The 24632-nt window shown below is 39.4% G+C and overlaps 1 protein-coding gene across 1 annotated transcript in view; it reads right to left on the bottom strand.

Moving 5' to 3' along the window:
* Cerk (Ceramide kinase) overlaps positions 1-24632 on the bottom strand; it is a 338420-nt gene that overhangs the window by 44047 nt on the left and 269741 nt on the right. Inside the window, exon 5 of the mRNA XM_067141010.2 lies at positions 5430-5588. Within this exon, the coding sequence (XP_066997111.2) occupies positions 5430-5588 (159 nt within the window). The remainder of the gene's footprint in view (positions 1-5429; positions 5589-24632) is intronic.

The raw sequence follows: 24632 nt of genomic DNA, 5'->3' as shown, positions 1-24632 counted from the left end.
AGGGCTGTAGTGCCATGGGGGGGTTATATTTTTGTCAGTGTCCAGGACTCTGCTGCATATGTCAGTATTGATCTTATACATCACCTCTTGACACTTCATTGGTGTGACATGCATTTCCCTGTTGAACTGTTTCACTGATCTCCATGTCCAGCCCTGCATCCTGTGTCACTTTGCTTCCCAAGTACTGTACTTGAAGCTCTCCACAATTTCAATGTTTTGTCCCTTTATTTTTATCATTCCTTTCCCTTCCCTTTCTCCTCTAGTTAGCACCAGTGTCCTACTAATTTTCATGCTGATTTTCATTCCATAATTTTCAATAATCTCACTCAGCATGTCAAGTTTTGCCCTTGTACTTCCTTTCTGCTTGCTCCTCACACCACAATATCATCTGCAAACAGAATTAGTTTCAGCTCCTTGTCCTCATATTATACCTTTGTCTCCTTCACAATTTTGTCAATGACCATTATGAATAACTGTGGTGACAGCACACTTCCTTATTGTAACTATTTTCAGCTATTCTGCCATAAGCACTCTCTGCACAGCTTAAAGATGCCATCTTGAACATGTCCCATTCCACATTCACATTCTCCACTACAGTTCTGGGTATGTGTTCCAATTTATACGCAAATTTGTATTTTACTTCCATATCTTTTAATTTTTATACATTTATTTTCTTTTGGCTTATTTATTTCATTTTCACTATTTTTCCTACTTTTGTTTTTGCTACCACTACTCTATGGTATCCGTCTAAGGCTACTTCTAGGAAGGCTGTTACATCTAACATCTGTCTATGATTTGTTCTTTCCACCAAGAAGTAATCAACTACTATCTTTGTCCTTTTGTTTCCCCATCTATATCTTTAATCTTTCTACTATTTCCTGAACCTTGTATTTCCCACACTTAACCACTCTGTCACACAAGAATCCACTACCTTCTCTCCTTCTTCATGCTTCTTTACATATCCAAAAGGTCCAATTACTTCTTCCACTCCTTTTCTGTTGCATCCACCATTGCATTGAAGTCTCCCATAACAGTAACTTCCACAACCTTTATTTCTCTGTCCTGTGTCTCCAGGAATTTGTCCATATCATCATCTTCTTTGCATCCAGTCTGGAGTGCATACCTTTGGATGAAATCCTTTACTCCATTATCTGTCCTTAACTGTATCTTTATTGTTCTATCACTTATGTAGTCCACTTTATCTACATACTCATCTAAAATCTTGTTGATTACCATCTCCACTCCATTCTTTACCTAATATCCTCCCCTCCAGTAGAGAGTGTATACCTTCTTATTTCATATCCCATATAAATTATTTGCTGGCCCTGTGGTCTAGGGATAGCGAGCCTGCATCTTATCTGGAGGCCCCATATTTGATTCCCAGCTAGGTTAAGGAAGTTTATCTGGATCTGAGGGCTGGTTCAGCCACTCAGTCTATGTGAGAACAGTAGAGGAAAGATAGCCCGTCTAGAAATCCGCTAACTGTATGTCGCCTCATCATCTGCAGTCGACTTGACTGAGCAGCGGTCGCTTGGTAGGCTAAGGCCCTTTAGGGCTGTAGCGGCATGGAGTTTGGTTTGGCTCTGTTAAGTTATTTGTCTAACTTTCATTTGTAAACATCCAGTTTTGCCCAGCTGTGTCTTTATATGAATCCATCGTTTAAAATGCATTGCATCTACTAGTTTTATCATTTCCTCTCCAAAACTTTTCTGTATAAGACTTTGAACATTATCATAGGCTTTGTCTAAATCAATAAATACCATTATGATATTTTTCCCATACTCCCAATTACTTATCTTATTATGTCTTGTAACGCAAATGGCATTGTGGATCTTCCACTTCTGAAACCAAGTTCTTCTTTTTGAAGCAGCATTTTTCTTTAATTTTTCTGCCTAGTATTCTTTCCATGATACTGGCAAAATGGGATATAATTATGATTTTGATTACATACCTTATTACCATTCTTGAATTTAAAAAAAGAAAAAAATCATTTTTGCCAACTTTCTGTGACCTCTTTCTCATTTCATTCACTCTTCATGTCTCCTTTCCTTCCCTGTAACTGGTACTCAGTAAATGCTTTAATAATAACTGATCTCCTGCAATACTAGTCTCTTCACAAACCCAGGAAATACCTAGAATCAAAACAGTACCTCTTCTTTAGAAATGGCTTTATGTCGCACCAACACAGATAAGTCTTATGGCAATGATGGGACATGAAAATGCTAGGAGTGGGAAAGAAGCAACCGTGGCCTTAATTAAGGTACAGCCCCAGCATTTGCCTGGTGTAAAAATGGGAAACAACAGAAAACCATTTTCAGGATTGCCGACAGTGGGGTTCGAACCCACTATCTCCTGATTACAAGCTCACAGCTGCGTGCCCCTAACTGCACGGCCAACTTGCTCGGTGTCGAAACACTGTATGCACATGGTTCACGTTTGAGAAAGTATGGCATCTCACATTAGAACTGATAGGAATTAAGTATCTACTTAGCCACACACTGTCATGCATACATACTGTAATTCTTACACACCCTAGGACATTCCAATATAACTGCCTTTCCCTATCCTTCTCAGCATCAGCTTGGTATGTACTGATCATTGGCCACGGCTGCTTTCCTATCCCATCATCGCCATAAGACCTATCCGTGTCGGTGCAAAGTAAAGCCAGTTGTGCTACTACCACAAACCTGTCTCCACGTGATTATGCCATTTTTGGTGAACTAAAGAAGGCTCTGAGAGGTAAACGCTTCACCTCGGACGACAACGTCAAGCAGTATGTTCAGAACTGGTTTACAATCCAGCCCCAGGAATTTTGCGAGACAGTCATTCACCACCTTGTGTCACACTGGGACAAGTGCCTTAACAGTGCAAATATTGTTCTCAATTTTATTAATCATAAGAAGATATGTACTGTGAAAAATGCAACTCCCTTGGGTTGTAATACTGACCATGAAAATTAGTAGAACTAGTCAACTAGAAAACGATGTACATTTTAATAGGCCATGTAAATCAAAACTAGTATCTATGACCGAATTAGATCGGTCACCAAATGAAACCATTATCAAAGATAGTATTGTAAGAAGCCAAACTAAGGTATGGTTTTCTCATATTCATAAAATACCGATACATGAAACATCAGGTCAGAAATCTGCACCAATAATGAGTGATACTAAAAGTAGTTGCCGAGAGGTAAATGGCATCCAAAAGAAGGATAGCAAGGGTAAATCTTTTAATTTATTGCAAGTGAATATCCAATGCATTAGAAATAAGTTGTTAGAATTTCGCCAAATTGAGAAAGTTGATGTCATTTGTGTGTGGGAACATTGGCTTTCTGAAAATGAAATCAAATATTTTGTGCTTCATGAATATATTGTTGCAGATGTATTTTGTAGGAGTAATAAGAAAAATGGGAAAGCTGGTATTTTAGTAAGAGAAGGTTTTAAATTTGTAATGATCGATTTAAGTCAATACTGCATGGAATTAGAGGGAGAATTTAGTTGTGTGAAGCTGGTTGATCAGAATTAGATAATTGTTAGTTTGTATTGATCTCCAATGCAGATGCTTGTGTATTTCTTAAGAAATTTGAATTGGTAATGGAAAAAAATTAAAGTTTAAGACTGTTTGTGGGGATTTTAACATAGAGATGGCAAATTCAGATGGGAAGATTTCTAGAAATATTCTGAACCTACTAAGAACTCTAAATTTAACTTGCACAAACAAGCTACCTAAATGTAATAATGCATGCTTAGAAAATATTACTGTAAATTTTGAAGAGATACGTATAAACTTAGCCTTGTTGCTTGTATCATTATATCTTAAACAGCCTGATGTGGGTAAAAGTCAGGGTGATGATTACCATATATTAACAAATTTATAGAAAATTGGAAACAAATTAACTGGGACATTGTATTTGAATTTCAAACGGGAGAAAATTATATTGAAACTGTATTTGAAACCTTTTTAGATAAGTTGTTGAATTATGGCATTTATGTTCACCACTGTTAAAAATTAGTTATAATGATAAACTTAAAAGCGAGAAGTTGAAATGGTATACTGATGAATTGACTCAATATAGAGAAAAAATACTTTTGCCTTATAGAATTTATAAAAACTCTTGTCAGGGAGGAACTGAGGAGAATGGTGTGTGTATAATGCTTATCTTAACTGTAAAAAGTTATATAAAAGAAAACTACTCCATGTCAAAATTTTAGCTTGTGAAAAATATATTGAGAATGCCCCCAGCAAATGCAAGGCAGCATGGGATGTTATAGTACAAGAAAACATCCCTACTCGCACTCAACACACATTGCTCGATCCTGAAGAACTGAATAATTATTTCTTAAACTCTGTAAACGAAATCGGTGATCAAATTAAGGCAACAGGTACATCTGTGAGTGCCCTTCTTCATTATCAATCCCCCTGCCAGAACACTTTCCACTGGGTTGAAATCACACCTGATGAAGTAATTAAAATTAGCTTAAAATGATCAAACTCTAAGAGTATGGATTGCTATTTGTAATAAGTAATAAGTGTTTGGAGTTTTTCCTGCTTTTCTCAAAATTTCTAAAGTTATTCCAGTATTTAAAAGTGGGTACAAACAATTTCCTCAGAACTATAGCGCAGTCTCAACTGTTCCAAATTTCTAAAATATTTGAATCACTTTTGTACAATCAACTTGGCAACTATTTTGAAACTCACAAATTCCTGTCTGACAGTCAGTTTGGATTTCAACATGGTCCATTCCTTTAAGCAATTTTGAAAGGAAATTATATGATTGGTTAATAGAAAATCCATTTTATAATACCTCTGAATTCTTACAAATGCATAATGTCAGTATTAAGTTTTAATAAAAGGTGTTTGTACATTTAGCCTTGTTAATATTAAGTACTAAATTATTATGAGTTGATGAAGCCTGTTTCATTATATATAATCAATGGCAAATGAAGATTCTTGATTCTTAGTGGGTAATACTTTTGAAATAACGGTACAGGTTTTCATTTTATAGCCTCCGGCTTGTTTCTTCTTGAATGGCCCTCATACAAGGTAAGTAAACTGAGGTGACTGAGCGCTGCAAGCTGCAACGGAGTAAGTCTACTGCTCCCATCAAGACTATGGAGTAGACACACCCGAAGACACTCAAAAAAGATGGCATGGAATAGACGAAGATTTGAAAGTGTGATTCAATAATGTTTGCAAAAGATCAATATATCAGTCCTAAACTAAATTCTGTGCAATCACTTGTTTCTAACACCATGTGATGTATTCTACGTCTGAAAGACGTGCCGCTGTGGTTCCAGCAAAACCCCTGTGTAGTTTTATGTATTGAACATTTAAAGGCTTGACTAAATATTAGCCAGAAAAGTGATTAATGATTGATGTTTCACATTAAGGGCCTAAAAATTAAGGGTGTGAGAGAAAGCATACTTTACCTCCTTGTTGTTGAACATCTTTAATTTTCTTCCTTTCGCACTGTGTTTGGCATCTCTGACAATTATTCCAACATTTTGGACCTGTAGAAGGGCTGCAAGGGTCAGCTAGCAGTGTAATTTCTCCCTCATACCCCTTGTTGGCCATGAATTTCTTAAAGCCTGCAACATAAAGCAATGTGATGATTTAATTTTATTTTATTCAACAACACAATCTAGTATTTGTCCAGAACATCAGAATAAATCTGGGGAAAGACAAACATCCTGATGGAATAATATAGTCAAAGCAGAAGGAAAGGTATATCAAAACTGGCTTTCAAACAAGGACAGAGCCAAACTAATTATGGTACAGTTCAAAAGAAAATTGTAGGTTTCCGAAATAAACTAAAAACATTTCATCAGATTGAATGCTAACTTCATACACTTTACGGAAATGAATTGACAACAGCTGGACTGGGTAGCTCGGACAGTAGAGCACTGGCCCTCTGAGCTTAAGTTGGCGGGTTAGATCCCGGCTCAGTCCGGTGGTATATGAAGGTGCTCAAATACATCAGCCTCACGGAGGTAGATTTACTGGCATCTTATAGAAACCCTGCAGGACGAAATTCCGGCGGCTCGGTGTCTCCAAAAACCATAAAGGTAGTTAGTGGAATATAAAATTATTATTATTATTATTATTATTATTATTATTATTATTATTATTATTATTATTATTATTATTATTATTATTATTATTATACATACATACATACATACATTATCATTATAGACTTTTATGCCTTTCAGCGTTCAGTCTGCAAGCCTCTGAGAATTTACTAAACGTCGCCACAATCCTTGATTTGCAACTAGTGTTGTGGCCTCATTTAGTTCTATACCTCTTATCTTTAAATCGTTAGAAACCGAGTCTAACCATCGTCGTCTTGGTCTCCCTCTACTTCTCTTACCCTCCATAACAGAGTCCATTATTCTCTTAGGTAGCCTATCCTCCTCCATTCGCCTCACATGACCCCACCACCGAAGCCGGTTTATGCGTACAGCTTCATCCATCGAGTTCATTCCTAAATTAGCCTTTATCTCCTCATTCTGAGTACCCTCCTGCCATTGTTCCCACCTCTTTGTACCAGCAATCATTCTTGCTACTTTCATGTCTGTTACTTCTAACTTATGAATAAGATATCCTGAGTCCACCCAGCTTTCGCTCCCGTAAAGCAAAGTTGGTCTGAAAACAGACCGATGTAAGGATAGTTTCGTCTGGGAGCTGACTTCCTTCTTACAGAATACTGCTGATCGCAACTGCGAGCTCACTGCATTAGCTTTACTACACCTTGATTCAATCTCACTTACTATATTACCATCCTGGGAGAACACACAACCTAAATACTTGAAATTATCGACCTGTTCTAGCTTTGTATCACCAATCTGACATTCAATTCTGTTGAATTTCTTACCTACTGACATCAATTTAATCTTCGAGAGGCTAATTTTCATACCATACTCATTGCACATATCTTCAAGTTCCAAGATATTAGACTGCAGGCTTTTGGCGCAATCTGCCATTAAGACCAAGTCGTCAGCATAGGCCAGGCTGCTTACTACATTTCCACCTAACTGAATCCCTCCCTGCCATTTTATGCTTTTCAGCAGATGATCCATGTAAACTACAAACAGCAAAGGTGAAAGATTACAGCCTTGTCTAACCCCTGTAAGTACCCTGAACCAAGAACTCATTCTACCATCAATTCTCACTGAAACCCAATTGTCTACATAAATGCCTTTGATTGATTTTAATAATCTACCTTTAATTCCATAGTCCCCCAGTATAGTGAACATCTTTTCCCTCGGTACCCTGTTATATGCTTTCTCTAGATCTACGAAACATAAACACAACTGCCTATTCCTCTCGTAGCATTTTTCAATTACCTAGCGCATACTGAAAATCTGATACTGACAGCCTCTCTGTGGTCTGAAACTACACTGGTTTTCATCCAACTTCCTCTCAACGACTGATCGCACCCTCCCTTCCAAGATGCCAGTGAATACTTTGCCTGGTATACTAATCAATGAGATACCTCGATAGTTGTTGCTTATAGATAGGTGCAATTACTGCTTTTGTCCAATCTGAAGGTACCTTACCAACACTCCACGCTAATTTTATTACTCTAGGAAGCCATTTCATCCCTGCCTTCCCACTATACTTCACCATTTCAGGTCTAATTTCATCTATTCCTGCTGCCTTATGACAATGGAGTTTATTTACCATCCTTTCCACTTCCTCAAGCATAATTTCACCATCATCATTTTCCTCCTCCCCATGAGCTTGGCTGTTTGCAACACCACCAGGATGATTTCCTTTTACATTGAGAATATGTTCAAAATATTCCCTCCACTCTCCAGTGATTCCCTGGGATCTATTATGAGTTCACCTGAATTACTCAAAACACTGTTCATTTCCTTTTTCCCTCCCTTCCTAAGATTCTTTATTACTGTCCAGAAAGGTTTCCCTGCTGCTTGACCTAGCCTTTCCAGGTTAATACCAAAATCTTCCCATGACTTCTTTTTGGATTCAACAACTATGTGTTTTGCTCTGTTTCTTTCATGTACGTACAAATCCCTGTCTGCCTCGCCCCTTGTTTGGAGCCATTTTTTATAAGCCTTCTTTTTACGTTTACAGGCTGCTCTCACTTCATCATTCCACCAAGATGTTCGCCTTTTCCCATCTTTACACACAGTTGTTCCTAGGCATTCCCTTGCTGTTTCTACTACAGCATCCCTGTATGCCACCCATTCACTTTCTATATCCTGAACCTGCTTACTGTCTATAGTTCGAAACTTCTCACTAATCATATCCATGTACTTCTGTCTAATTTCCTCGTCCTGGAGATTTTCTACCCTTATTCGTTTGCAGACAGATTTCACTTTCTCTACCCTAGGCCTAGAGATACTTAGTTCACTACAGATCAGATAGTGGTCTGTATCATCGAAAAATCTGCAGAAAACTCGTACATTCCTAACAGATTTCCTGAATTCAAAGTCTGTTAAGGTATAGTCTATTATGGATCTGGTACCCCAAGCCTCCCATGTGTAGCGGTGAATAGCCTTATGCTTGAAGAATGTATTCGTAACTGCTAAACCCATACTAGTACAGAAGTCCAGCAAACGCTTCCCATTCCCATTAGCTTTCATATTTTCCCCACATTTACCAATCACCCTTTCGTATCCTTCAGTTCTATTCCCAACTCTCGCATTGAAATCGCCCATTAGCACTATTCTATCCTTGCTGTTGACCCTGACCACGATGTCACTCAATGCTTCATAAAACTTGTCAACTTCATCCTCATCTGCACCCTCACATGGTGAATACACGGACACAATTCTTGTCCTAATTCCTCCAACTGACAAATCTACCCAAATCATTCACTCATTTACGTGCCTAACAGAAACTATGTTGCGCGCAATGGTATTCCTGATAAAGAGCCCTACCCCAGACTCTGCCCTTCCCTTTCTAACACCCGTCAAGTACACTTTATAATCTCCTATCTCTTCCTCGTTATCAACCCTTACCCAAATATCACTTACTCCTAGCACATCCAGATGCATCCTCTTTGCTGACTCAGCCAGTTCTACCTTCTTTCTTCCATAAGCCCCATTAATATTAATAGCTCCCAATCGAATTCCATTTCATTCGCCAAGTTGTTTCCAAAGAGTCCCTCGCCTGTCAAATGGGAGTGGGACTCCATTACTCCCATTGGTCTGAGGCTAACTTAAAATGTTCTGAGCTCGGTAAATCCATGAAGCAGGATGCACCCTACTTGCACATAGTCCAAGTGAGGATCTCTCCTCTAACGGGTTATGGACCACCGGTGAATTGTATAGTCCTAGCCGCCTGAGCACAAGGAGGGCCACGACTCAATATGTCTGAGATGCCCACTCCCATTCCATAGCAACTGATATCCCGACTCTCAGGACCACTTACTAGGCCACTCAGCCGTTGCCCATGGTTCACGAACTAGGATGTGACTACAGTAACCCACAAACATGAACCATACCTTCACAACAAAATATTTTTAAGAAAGGAAGTGTGCTATCACCACTGTTATTCACAATGGTTATTGATGAAATTGTGAAGGAGACAAAGATGAACTATGGGAACAGGGCGCAGAAGGTAATGCTGTTCCACCTGTCTTTATACGAGGGTCGAGTCATAAGTCATGGCAACTATTTTTTTTCTCGTGAACAGGAGACAACACAGAAAATCTAAAATATGCATTTGGAAATATAGGGGCATATACTTATCCATAGTGCTTGAAGACAAAGTCTGACTTTGGGAGGTTCTCGTAGGAAAGTGACAGAACACAGGCCAATGGTAGACATTGTTTTATTATGGTTTAGACAGCAAATACGCAAGACTAAGTACAAAGGACAGGTCTTCACTGGTTACAGGCCTTCGAAATAATCACCCAAGGTTTCCACTATGCGTTGCAGCTGCTGAATACGATTTGCTGCATGTGTATCGCTAATGTGTGACACCTCTCTCCGAAATGCTGTTACAATGTCCTATTTGTTAGCAAACCATTGTTCACGTAATGGCTTCTTGACTTTGGGGATTAGATCATAGTCACATGGGCTCAGATCAGGCGAATAAGGCGGGTGTGGAAGAACCTCCCATCCCCACCGTTGTAAGCGACGCTGAACGATGGCTGGCGTGTCAGCTGTCGCATTATCGTGTAGGATTATGGCGTTGTCCAAGAGATCTGGATGTTTGGTTCGCACTGTATGGCGCAATTGGTACAACAAAGAGGAATTGTAATAAACATTTTTATCCATGGACACTGGACGGCCTGGGCGAGACAAATCGGCAGTTGATACTCTACCCTGTTTGAACGTCTCCACTCACCTTGCCACTGTTCTACAGGGCATGGCATGCACACCTAATGCTTCCCGCAACTCTGCATGGCATTGGCGTGCATTTCTGCCATGGAGAACTACTATTTTAATATACGATCGTTGCTCCTGCTTGTTGACTTCCATTTTGTGATGCTCTCACTCACACACTGAACTTGGGGGCATGCTTAGACCCACACTGTTGTTTACATACACCATCTAGTGACAGCATGCGTAAGTACATACTGTACATTTCCAAATGCATATCTTAGATTTTCCGTGTTGTCTCCTGTTCGCGAGAAAAAAAAATAGTTGCCATGACGTAACTTGACCTATGTATCCAACTATCTTTTCAGCATGATGACTGAAAACTTCTACACTGCCTTCTGTAACTCCTTACATATACACTCCCCTTGTTCATTAATGATCCCTCGAATGCCTTTTCTGGAACTTGTTTCAGCCTTTAAAGAACCTAAACATATTCTTCCATTTTTCTGTAGAATTACATAGTTGCCTGTTATGTTTGCTATCATGTTAATATTGGCCAACCCAACAGTCTAAGGAGAGCATGCCTAACTCTTACCTGGAGGATCTGGATTTAATTCCCGGCCAGGTCGGGGATTTTTACCTGGATCTGAGGGCTGGTTCAAGATCCACTCAGCCTACATAATTACAACTGAGGAGCTATCTGATGGTTGCACTGACCATGTGTCACTTCATAATGTGCAGGCCTTCGGGCTCAGCAGTGGCTGCTTGTTAGGACAAGTCTCGTCAGGGCTATAGTGCCATGGGGGGTCATGTTATTCTTAGCTGACTCTTCACTGACTTACTTACACAACCATTCCTAACTCTATGTCTTTCTAACATGTACCTCATTCTTAAGCTCTTCATTTCTATGATATAATACAGTGCGTCTTTCCCATTCCTTAACACCTTTAAAGGTACATACCTATTTTAACACTCCTCATCAATTGCTTTAAAGCCATCACATAGGCTGTTTACATTTTTATTTACCATTTTGTGCTGATAATAATTACTTTCTTAAACTCTCCCATGCCACTCTTATCAACCATATGGTATTGCCAAGTAATCCTACTTTTACAACCTTCTTTTGTATCACCTGTATTTTTAAACTAAGAAAAACAGCTTTGTGATCACTTATACCATCTGCCACTTCAGTTTTTCTATAGAGCTCATCTGGTTTTATCAGCACCACATCTAGAATATTTTCCCCACTGGTTGATTCCATCAATTTTTGATTCAGTTGTACTTCCCAGATTAACTTATCCACCATTTGTTGGTCATGCTTTGTCATTCACATTACCTTCCCAGCTAACATTTGGTAAATTGAAATCTCCCACTACAATAACATTCCTTTGTGTGTCATTTCCTACACAGATGATTATCTTATCAAATAATTCTCCATCAACATCAGTGTCACCCCTTCCAGATCTGAATACCCCCAAAAATATCAAGTTAACTATTATCTTCAGAGATAAGCCTTACACACAGAATTTCATGTTTCTCATCTCTATCTTTTTCCCCTCTTTCATCGGGATGAATGCTCCCCCTCTTACAGTTCCTATGCTGTCTCTATGATAAACACTCCAGTTCTACGAGAAAATTTCCACTTACATAATATCACTCTTCAGCCATGATTCTAATGCTATTACACTCATCATCATCATCATCATCATCATCATCATTTCCTTCTTCCTTTTACTGTCTTCTAGCTCCTGCCAGGTTGCAATGTTTGTTGCACCTTCCCATCTTCCTCTATAAAATCAATCAATCAATCAATCAATCAATCAATCATCAATCAATCAATCAAGTAATCAATCAATCAATTAATTAATCAATGAATCAATCACTACTGATCTGCATTTAGGGCAGTCGCCCAGGTGGCACATTCCCTATCTGTTGCTTTCCTAGCCTTTTCTTAAATGATTGCAAAGAAATTGGAAATTTATTGAACATCTCCCTTGGTAAGTTATTCCAATCCCTAACTCCCCTTCCTATAAACAAATATTTGCCCCAATTTGTCCTTTTGAATTCCAACTTTATCTTCATATTGTGATCTTACCTTTTAAAAAAACCACTCAAACTTATTCGCCTTACTGATGTCATTCCATGCCGATTCTCCACTGACAGCTTGGAACATACCACTTAGTCAAGCAGCTTGTCTCATTTCTCCCAAGTCCCAGCCCAAACTTTGCAACATTTTTGTAACGCTACTCTTTTGTCGAAAATCACCCAGAACAAATCGAGCTGCTTTTCTTTGGATTTTTTCCAGTTCTTGAATCAAGTAATCCTGGTGAGGGTGCCATACGCTGGAACCATACTCTAGTTGGGGTCTTATCTTACCAGAGACTTATATGCCCTTTCTTTTACATACTTACTACAACTCCTAAATACCCTCATAACCATGTGAAGAGATCTGTACCCTTTATTTACAATCATATTTATGTGATTACCCCAATGAAGATCTTTCCTTATATTAACACCTAGGTACTTACAATGATCGCCAAAGGGAACTTTCACCCCATCAATGTAGTCATTAAAACTGAGAGGACTTTTCCTCCTTGTGAAACTCACAACCTGACTTTTAACCCCATTTATCATCATACCATTGCCTATGCTGCATATGTCAGTATTGGGCAGTAGTACATCTTATACATCACCTCTTTACACTTCATTGGTACTTCCTTCCTCCACACCAGGTTTCTCACACTCTGGTAGAATGCATTTCCTTGTTAAATGAATTTAGTGATCTCAACGTCCAGCCCCCTGCATCAGTTGGTTTCCCAAGTACTTGAAACTCTCCACAATTTCAAGGTTTTTTCTCTTTATCATTCCTTTCTTTTCCCTTTCTCTTCTAGTCAACACTATTGTCTTACCTTTATTCACACTGATTTTCATTCTATAATTTTCAATAATCTCACTTAGCTTGTCGAGTTGCCCTTGTACTTCCTCTCTGTTTGATCCCCACACAACAATATGTTCTTCAAACATCATTACCTTCCGCTCCCTATCCCCATAGTTCACCTTTGTCTCCTTCACAATTTCGTCAATAACCATTGTGAATAACAGTGGTGATAACACATTTCCTTGAGTTAGTCTGGTTTCCTTCCAAAACCACTCTTTCCTCCCTACATTTGTCTGGACACTGCTGCAACAATTTTTGTACAATTGATATGTCATTTCTTGTTTCATACTAATGCTTGGCTACAGCTGAAATATCTGTGTCTTGGTTCTTAGTGTGCCGGATATGTTCTTTAAGTCGGGTAGAGATCAGATTTTTCATTTCACTATTGTACACAACCTTTTTCAACTCTCTTGTAAATCCTTCCCAGCTTTTCTTCTTTTCTTCACTTACTATTTTCTTGCAGCTTCTTTTCATTTCTTGATACTTTCTTCCATTGTATATCTATTTCATACTTGTCATGCTCTCTTATTTTTCATTGCTTCTTTTACCTTCTCACTTCACAACAGGGTTCCTTTAGCTTTCACTCTTTCAGCTATTTGGCCACAAGCACTCCCTGCGCAGCTTACAGATGCCCTCTTGAACATGTCCTATTCCACTTCCACACTCTTCACTACAGTTCTGTGTATGTGTTGTTTCAATTTATACTAGAATATTTCTTTTACTTCTATGTATTTTAATGTCTATACTTTTATTTTCTTCTGTCTTATTTCTTTCACTTTCATTGTTTTTCCTACTTTTAATTTTGCTACCACTACTGTATCGTCTCCATCAAAGTCTACTTCTGGCAAAGCTGTTACATCTAACAACTGTCTACGATTACCAATGAAGTAATGAATTACTGTCTTGGTCATTCTGTTTCCCCATCTCTATCTTGTAATCTTTTTACTACTCTTCTTCTTGAACCACACATTGCTCACACTTAATCCATTTGTTACACAAAAATCCACCAACTTCTCTCCCTCTTAAATCCTCTTTCCATATCCAAAAGCTCCAATTACTTCTTCCATTCCTTTTCTGTCACATCCCACTATTGCATTTAAGTCTCCCATAACAGTCACTTCCACATCCTTTATTTCTCTCTCCAGTGTCTCCACGAATTTGGCAATATCTTCCATGCTCCTACATTTCCCCTGTTTGATTTTGTGTTGATAACTTCAAATATAGCACAGTTATTGATAATAGTGAAAATGGATCAAGCTCGATAGCTGCAGTCGCTTAAATGCGGCCAGTGTCCAGTATTCGGGAGATAGTGGGTTCGAACCCCACTGTCGTCAGCCCTGAAGATGGTTTTCCATGGTTTCCCATTTTCACAGCAGGCAAATGCTGTGGCTGTACCAATTAAGGCCACAGCTGCTTTCTTCCCACTCCTAGCTCCTTCCTTCCCACCGTCACCATAAGACCTATCTGTGTCGGTGCGATATAAAGCAACTTGCAAAAAAAAAAAGTGAAAATGGCATTTAGAGACTTTCCTGTCAAACAGGAGTTTCTTAAAGTACTTCCACTGACACAACGAACTAGAGGCGAGAACGTTTAAGGTATAATGTATTCAAGAATTATGTGCAGGAATGCAATATTGCCCTACAGAAGTCGGTAGCTATTAGGCTACAACAGAAAGAACTCCTGCATTTGTTGGGTGTAAGAATGGATTTATAGCTTTACTAGCTGATGCACCCATGCTTCGCTACAGAATTCTAGTGTATACGTTGTGAGCAAGATTGTATTCAATTGTATAGCTCTTAACATTACCCATAGGCGCCCGCAGGATCTTTTCGGGGGGGGGGGGGGCACATCAACAATTTTCTTGAATATAAAAAGCAATATAACATCAGCAACAGAAATTTCTGGTTATAACAGATGCTATAGAGCTTTCCAACCTTAAAATGCAGTACAGCAGTAATGGGATAATTCTGTCTCTTTCCTGTCAGTGCCAACGGCCGTAGCCATGTTGAAACACCGGATCCCGTGAGATCTCCGAAGTTAAGCAACATTGGGCGTGGTCAGGAGTTGGATGGGTTGCCACGCGCTGTTGGTTGGGGGTAAGGGAATGGAGGAGCGGAAAGGAACTGGCCACCCTACCGCACGTAAACTCCGGCTCAGGAACACCTCTGCGGAGGTTCGGACCTGCCTTCAGGCAGAATAACCCTTACCTTCCTGTCAGTAAGTTCAGTTTATGAAATAATCTAGTATGGTATTAGACAATTGAACATCAAGCTTTTTAGAATTCCAGGGAAGGCAAGCGCCCCCCTTGCCGCCCCCCCCCCCCCCTTTGCAGGTGCCCATGACGTTACTGTAGAAACGCGATGGGGAATTCACCAAACATTGTTTCTCATATGAAGACTGAGTTAGGGAATTTTCACTGTAATGGTAGACCTCCTTGCATACCATCAGTCACAATCAGGTTGGAGAGTTTTCATTATAATGGTAGACATTCACTCTCCACCTACCTTTTTACATCCTCAGAAAGACTGTCTTAGTGGTTTTCCCAACTCAAATGAACATACATTACAATGACGTCAGTAGGAATGGCGCAATTGAAAGCAATGCTTTCCTATGAAATACTCGATCAAATGAAACACCATACATTTTGTCACTTTTAAAGAACAGGACTACACTCCCAATCTAACAGTTCAAAATTCCAGAGCTGGAGTGACCAAGCCGCAGACAGCCGTGATTCGTGAACACTCTTAGTCTTTCTTCAGCGGGGTAAGGGTCGAATAGTGGAGACTCCCAGGGCAAAAACTATGCCCTTTTACTAATGTGTTTCCTAGGAGTACCCAATGAGTCGGAAAATACCAATTCACTGCACTGGCGACAGAAATATCTACCTGATTTGGAGGCAATTTTTTCCTCCAAGCCAGTGTAGAAACCCCCACTTCGTTGATAATTTGGAATAAAATGAATGTCGAATTTAATAAAAGTGAAGAGGAAGAAGCTTTTCTTAAGAAACGGCTCTTTTCAGGGTTGAATTTTGAGTTATTTAGTGAATTGTTGTGCTATAATTTGGAATAGACCTAAACCGTTCTATACCAGGCCATACTACTACTACTACTACTACTAAGTCAGCCTCTGCCTTAAGTATGAACACCGCTCATTCAAAACAGCACGTCAGAGTAGGGATAGAATAACTGGAATACCGGTACTATGAAGAACCAGTGTGTTACGTACCAGCTGTATCAGAAAATGTATGAATCAGAGGAATGGTATGCTAGAGGAAAAAATGTTCTAACTCCCCGGCTATTTCCCGCCAGTATTCAGTCAGGCTATTATACTTGGTCAAGGTCTGTCTAGGGAGGTCAAGTCACGAATGCTACTTATGGAGCCGCCATATTGGGTCTTCAAGTGAACGTAACCAAAGGCAAGTGTATTCGAATTTAGAGGATTTAGGCACAAAATACTGAACAAAACAAACAAACGAACAACTATTTCTCATGCAGAATTTAACTGTGCATCTATTGCTCATGTATATATAAGTGAAGAACTCGTAAATGACATGAATGCATTCACAGCTATTTGAATAGGAAGATAATTAACAGAATCTAAACGTCATTTTTTTGAGAAACAAGAATCAGGAAAAGTGCTTATGTATACTCTTTCACTTCTATATTACTCGATCTGACCGTGTTTCTAATCAATATCGTCTATCAAAATACGTAATCTCATTGATAGAAACATAGAAATCTGTACAGTACCTCTATTATATCATGAACAGATGAAATATTGAACTTAAAAGTATTTAAAGACAGTTGTTGACAAAGACTGACTTCCTCTTGAGTTGAGTGCATTAAATTATGTTCGCTGTTATCTATTTTTTTTTTTTTTTTTTTTTTTTGCCAGTTGCTATACGTCGCACCGATACAGATAGGTTTTATGGCAACGATGGGACAGGAAAGGGCTAGGAGTGGGAAGGAAGCGGTCGTGGCCGTAATTAAGGTACAGCCCAGCATTTGCCTGGTGTGAAAATGGAAAACCACGGAAAACCATTTTCAGGGCTGCCAACTGTGGGGCTCGAACAAACTATCTCCCGAATACTGGATGCTGGTTGCACATTCTTATTATCCATTGCTGTGGTAATTTTTTGGGTTCTGAGGCAAAAATACTCCTCTCATATATAACAAGAGTGATGTTCTTAGCTACTCTAATTAGTTTGTGGATATTCCAAGCAGCTGAGTAGTACAAAGTGGTGGTGATTATTGTTTTAAGAGGAAGTACTATTGAGCAACCATCCACTTTTAACACTAATCAGAGGGGAGATTTTGAAACGATCCGACACTTCGAAAAACTGTGGTATTAGCCAAAGACAAAGGCCACGAACTTCGTGAAAATGAAAGAATCTCAAAGATTCGACTGCTCTAATACTGTCGGGGTGGGAAAAGAACAAGAGTTGATCAAGGAAGGTCGCATACGATAGAAAAAGTGAGGAGCCTGACACAAATGGAAAGAATGCCAAGACTCAGCTAAGGGCCCCGTGATTATCAACCAAAGCTCTTAAGTTAGGAGTCTCTGGGGCCCCCTTTAGTCGCCTCTTACGACAGGAAGGGGATGTATTCTACTGTCCCCACAAAATGGTTCAAACCCGACATCCGTATTATGATGTTTATGTCAACATCATTTACTGTAAAAACTGGTGATAATAATTCGTAGGGCTACAGTCTTCAGTTGGCTTTTGGCAAAAAAAAAAAAAAAAAAAATCAAGCTAATACTCCTCCTTCTCGTCCTCATCATCATTATATCAGAAGAAGAAGAAGAAGAAGAAGAAGAAGAAGAAGAAGAAGAAGACCGAGCCAGTGGCTGTGCAGTTTCGGTCACGTAGCTATCAACTTGCATTCGAGAGATAGTGGGTTCGAACTCACTGTTGGCAACCCTGAAGATGATTTTCCGTGGTTTCCCCATAGTTCACACCAGGCAAATGCTGAGGCTGTTGGTCGCTTCCTTCTCACTCCTAGCCCTTTCCTATCCCATCGTCACCATATGACCTATCTGTGTCGGTGCGACGTCAACCATATTGTAAAAAAGAATAAGAAGAATACTTAGGCATTATGCGAATATTGGGCTACACTTATCATTCGAATCGCATGTGTCACAGTTGTAGGAGTGGTATAACACTTGCGGTATATAACTGCGAACCTGTTTGTATATGCTTTCGTAATCTTTAACCCCCTCCGTGGGTGGGAGTGGTAGAATAACACCCACGCTATCCCATTGCCTGTCGTAAGGGGTGACTAAAAGAGGCCCCATGGTCTCTTAACTTGGAAGCCCGGATTGACGACTACGGGGCTCTTAACTGAATCCTGGCTTTTTTTTTTTCTGTCACTTAGCTTACTTGTGCCAGGCTCCATACTTCACTTTTTCCTAAACGACCTCCCTTGTGTAGTTAACTCGAAACAAAACACGAATAATATTATTATACAGTTCCTATTACATTTGCTGCTTAAAAAAAACATCTGTGTTTGGAAACTTTCCTATAACACTTTAAAGATTTGTGTGGATTAGAAACATTTTTGGGATCGAATTCCACTTGAGTGTTACCGCCCATCTACACTCTTCTGTTCAAATTGCGATTCATCAAAATTATATCAGAAAAAAATACATAATGGAACCCACAAATACAAAAATTGTTCATATAAACATGTGATTCTTCAGGAATAATTCCATTGTAATAACTTACTTCCTCGAACAAGACGGAATTATAAGTGGGTTGCCATTTATCACGCCTGTAATTGTTTACCGTATCCACTGAGCTCACCATCGCTTATCACTGGAAAGCGAAACACTATAGGTATAATCCCGCCAGTTGACTTATTCTGACAATTTGGCGTAGCGCAGTATCCCATTTCCCTTAAAAATTCAAATATATTTCATAATATCACATCGGGCCCGCCCACATCATAACGATGCCTAAGACCCAATATGGCCGTCACCGCAAAGGATTGTGGTAGCGTGACCAGACCTTCCTATACTGACCTTGTACTTGGTACGCAGCAGTAATCCCATCTATCGGAGTTGAGAGGCAGCATAAGAGACAAATAACATTACAACAAACAATGGTCAATGTAATGTTATTGATCAATGTTATGCGCTTTCGATATTGTAGACCTTCACATTTAGTTTTCTTCTGACTCTGAAATATCACTCACCATAGTCGGTACGGTAAAACTGAATAGAACATAAATGATCGGAAATTGTATTCTCTGTAACTTATGTTATGTAGTACTTTTCGATAGGACAAAAACATAGGTATTTAAAAATTAAATTTTACTCGCCTTCCTCTAAACTACAATTTCATCCAGGGTGAATAAAATTGTTTATAGCCCAGACTGTAGTATCTTATTCCCTGACTCTATATACCCATATGGACTTAGCAACAAAAATACAAATTCATGAATATCTGTGTTATCATAGCCGGTACGGTAAAAATGTATAAGACATAAATGGTTGGAAATTTAATTCTATACAACTTTGGTTATGTATTATTTATCGATACGACCACTAATAATATAAATATTTGAGGATTAAATCTTAGGCCTTCCCTAAACTACCATTTCATTCAGCGTGAATAAAATGATTTATAGTCTAGATTGTAGTGACTCATTCTCCGACTTTATATACCAGTTTTCAATGAGATTGGACCACTAATGACGTAAATATTTAAGAATTAAATTTTAGGCCTTCCCTAAACTACCATTTCACTCAGCGTGAATTAAATTATTTATAGCCTAGATTATAGAGACTTACTTTCCGAATTTGCATACCAATTTTTATTAAGATAGGACCACTAATAACATAAATATTTGAAATTTAAATTTTAGGCCTTCCCCTAAACTACCATTTCTATCAAGGTAAATAAAATTATTTATGGCTTAAATTGTAGCGACTTATTCCCCGACTTCGCATACCGATTTTTATTAAATTCTCTTTGGCCATTTTCTAGTGATGCGTGTACATACACATATACCGTACATACATACAAACAGACAGAAATTACGGAAAAATTAAAAGTGCATTTCCTTATTACTGTGGACATGACCGATACAAAAATACCATTCTTTTCAAATTCTGAGCAATGTACAAACAAAAGTCTTATTTTATATATATAGATGTATTTTTATGTTTGTACACTAGACCGAACGTAAATTAATACGGTATTCCTTGTTCGATGAGCTGATATTTTATCTAGTTTCTTCTCTTGTCTGGGAAAAAGGATGTCGCTAAGACAAGGCTTTTCACTGTCCATTTAGGATCAATCTAATGATAATGAGCATCTTCGCACTTATTTCAACGGCCTTTGCTTGTGTTACGCGAGATGAATTTATAAGGGGGTAGAATATCATCCTCGTTTGCTCTTCCATACAGTATACTAGTATTTACTAGTTCCTGGGGCATTTCACGAAAGCCACCACCCGACAAGTAAATCAAAAGTGCACATTTTTACACATTTCTGCGTAGGCATTTTTTTTTTTTTTTTTTTGCTGTTGGCTTTACGTCGCACCGACACAGATAGGTCTTATGGCGACGATGGGATAGGAAAGGCCTAGGAGTTGGAAGGAAGCGGCCGTGGCCTTAATTAAGGTACAGCCCCAGCATTTGCCCGGTGTGAAAATGCGAAACTACGGAAAACCATCTTCAGGGCTGCCGAAAGTGGGATTCGAACCCACTATCTCCCAGATGCAAGCTCACAGCCGCGCGCCGCTAACCGCACGGCCAACTCGCCCGGTAAAAAGCAATTTTTAACAGCTAGTGGTACAGTACTCTGTGTTCTGTCGACACGTACTTTACAGACGTGTGACCTCAATGGTAATGTTATTGAATTTACGTCCCTCTAACGTGTGATATCAGATGTGGTGTTATAGCCTTAAATGTTCACAATAAAAACACTGTTTACAGGATACAAAGTCTACCTGCTTACAATCATGATTAACTGCTATAGAAAACTTTTCCCACATATCACTTTTGAAGCCTACTGCCTTCCTTCACCACCTCTTTAGTTTTCCGTTCCATGTTGTCTAGACAATTATAGCTTGCTCGTCACTCGCATCACTCGCTCCTATACCCGTAATATTGAAAGAAGCATTCTGACAGTTAGGGCTGTAGGGAGGAGCATTGCACGGTGTTGCCACATTCCTGCATTCCGTTCTACTTCTCATTGTTTCCGGCTCACATGTTCGTTCGTTCAGACCGCTCAGAAGTGAGAGCTCTGGCAACTCCAAGCAACTCGACCCGGCCAGCAGGCTTATATCCATGGCAACCGCAGTGGGCACGCCCACGCTTCCATGGTAACCATACTCCCTCCTCCCTTCTTGACTGATTGATTGATTGATTGATTGATTGATTGATTGATTGATTGATTGACTGATTGATTGACAGAGGAATAGGAAGCACCTTGGTTGAATGGGCAGACAAGCAATATTCAAAGTGTAAGTTAATTAGCAAAATTCCAAAAATTGATTTCTTTCTTCTCTAATCGATTTAGATTTGCATCACAGTAAGTTTACAATTCACAGTAGAGCTAGGTTGCTCGATAAACCCTTATAACTTTGAAACGATACTGGAGCTCATCTGCTAGAGAAAACAAAATAAGAGCTAAAAGCTCTGACACAAGTACAACATGAGCCTATTGGCTCCCAACAGATAAAATAATCAAGGGATTGAGTTCTCATTTACATGAATCTGACCATGATAAGGTGGAGTTGCTTCATCCTCAATTCAAAGAGAGGCTAGCCTTAAAATTTGAGAAAGAGACCATGTCTTCATTATTACACTTCCGAACATGGGTCATAACCCATTTCACAAACAAGATCAGCCCCACGAGGGGCTACTGATACAGGCTTTCAATTTCCATTAGTGATAACTAGAGCCCGGAAGTTAGGCATTTATTTTTGGTTAAAATAAGCAGGCAAAAAGGCACTTGAAATACTGAAAATACGCAGTACTGTAATTAAAATACAGTGGAACCTTGGATTGCGAGCATAATTCGTTCCGGCAACATGCTTGTAATCCAAAGCGCTCGTATATCAAAGCAAGTTTTCCCATAAGAAAGAATCGAAACGCGGATGATTCGTCCACAACACAAGAATATTTATTCGCATACCATTTCCGAAACAAAATATAACTTAAAACAAATTAAAATGCATTTTACCTTACAAAAGATTCATTGTTGGTGTGAGGGAGACGAGAGATGACATGAGAAGGGTTACTGTGTAGCACGAATTTCACTGACGGAATCACTACTATCTGTTGGCTCGCTGGAATTGTTTCCTTTTCGTGAAAATTTAACGAGGAACCTGTCCAATGGCTGTTGCTTTTGCCTCTTTTTGAGGGTTTCATGAAAATGTGACATTGCATTGTCATTGAACTGATTCATAGTCGTACTACTACAGCCTTATTCGGGTGGTGTTTTTCTATAAAATTTTGCACCGTTTCCCACATTTTGCACTTCTTCCTAATCTCAGTTGAAGTGAGAGATTCCATTGACTTTTCCTCCTCCTTTTCCCCGCGCGAGATCTCGTCCATAACCTCCTCCTGTTCTTCGCGATGCAGGTCAATCAGTTCGTTGATGGACAGTTCCTGGCTATGCCCTTCCACCAGCTCTCGAATGTCCACGTTATTTACCTCCAACCCCATAGGACACAATTTCATCGACAATCGGCGGCTCATTTTCACCAACAATCCCCTCAAAGTCACGTCCAAGAACACAGTCAGGCCACAGCTTTCCCCAAGATGAAGTGAGAGTTCTCTTGGTGACTCCAACCCAGGCTTTGTCGACGATCTTCAGGCAGTTCACGATGGGGAAATGATTTCTCCCAAATTCTCGGAGGGTAAGGTTTGTTCCTTCGGACACTTCGAAGCATCGAATAGTGCTTGGGTGTATAGCTTCTTGAAGTTCGAAATGACTTGCTGATCCATAGTCTGGAGTAATGGAGTTGTGTTGGGAGGAAGGAACTTAACCTTAACGAACTTGAATTCCTCCAGTAAGTCGTCCTCAAGGCCTCAAGGCCTGGAGGATGAGCAGGAGCGTTGTCCATAACCAGCAAGACTTTGGGCGGCAGATTATTTTCTGAAAGGTATTTCTTCACTACAGGACCAAAGACCTCGTTCATCCATTCAACAAAGGCACAGGGGAGGGGAAAACGTAGGCACACGTGACGCTCGTATTGCGGAACCTCACTCGTTTATCAAGTTACAATTTATTTAAAATGTTTGCTCGTCTTGCAAAACACTCGTAGACCAACTTACTCGCATTCCGAGGTTTCACTGTAGGCATTTATTAGGAGTGAAAGCAAAGACGAATCTCACTCATTAATGAAAATATGTAGCCTACTTTAAATACTCATTCATTTCTTTATTATCAATTTATCACATAATTAGCGTACTTACTCTTACTTTCCTTGGTTACAAGCAACAACAAGGTGATTTTTCAAAGTATCAACTGTCATAGAGAGACGCTTGTCAGAAAGAATGTTTTTCATAATGGAACGTTCTACTTCCACTGAAGTGATTGGCACAAATTTGAAACAAGCTATTTCGGAAGGACACATGTCAGTTAAAACAGAATTTACACCTTTCAGAACATCACGAATGTTCTTCATTTTTTCAATGTCCACATTAGCACTCAGAACATGTTTACGCTTTTCACTAACACTGCTTCCTTTTCCTCCTGGTGCTTGCAGCAGTTGATTTACTGCATCTTCGAAGATCGCCATAGATGATACCAGCGAATCATCCCTTTTCTCCAACTTCAAGATTGCTTCAAGTATCACACTATAATGTGCTGTTATAAATGCCAGATCATCGCTGAGCTCTTCATGGTCCAACAACTTTTTTACCTCGCGAACTGAAGCAACTTCTTCTACTGATACGGCATGAAGTACCTCACGTATCTTGTCCAAATTGTTGCTATAATATATGACTGCTGAGATCCAGGTTCCCCATCTGGTGAGAACTGGCTGTGGAGGTGCCACGTCCTTGAAAACCCGGATTCGGGAGGGTGATTTTAGGAAGATTTTCTTGGTATTCGAAACTAACTTATCAACGTGAGGATAAAAACTTCTTATCCCTTCAGCAATTCTGTGCAGTCCATGGGCTAGACATGTGAGGTGGAGCATTTTAGGAAAGAGAACTTTCAAGGCTGTAGCTGCTTTTTACATGTAAGGTGCAGCATCTGTGACAAAAAAGTAGTACATCATCATGACGTATTCCATCCGGGCAGAGTAACATTAATGAATTTGTGAACAATTGTGCCATTGTGGAACCATTTGCTCTCTCGGCAATAGGCGGTGTTTACAAAATCGATTTCAGAATCACTCACACCGATTAGAACCACGCTAGAAGTGTTTTCAACACTA

Source organism: Anabrus simplex, chromosome 2 (genome assembly GCF_040414725.1).
Source record: "Anabrus simplex isolate iqAnaSimp1 chromosome 2, ASM4041472v1, whole genome shotgun sequence".
Classification (NCBI taxonomy): domain Eukaryota; kingdom Metazoa; phylum Arthropoda; class Insecta; order Orthoptera; family Tettigoniidae; genus Anabrus; species Anabrus simplex.
The sequence above is the reverse complement of the archived record's forward strand: the minus strand, read 5'-3'. Positions and strand labels throughout refer to the sequence as shown.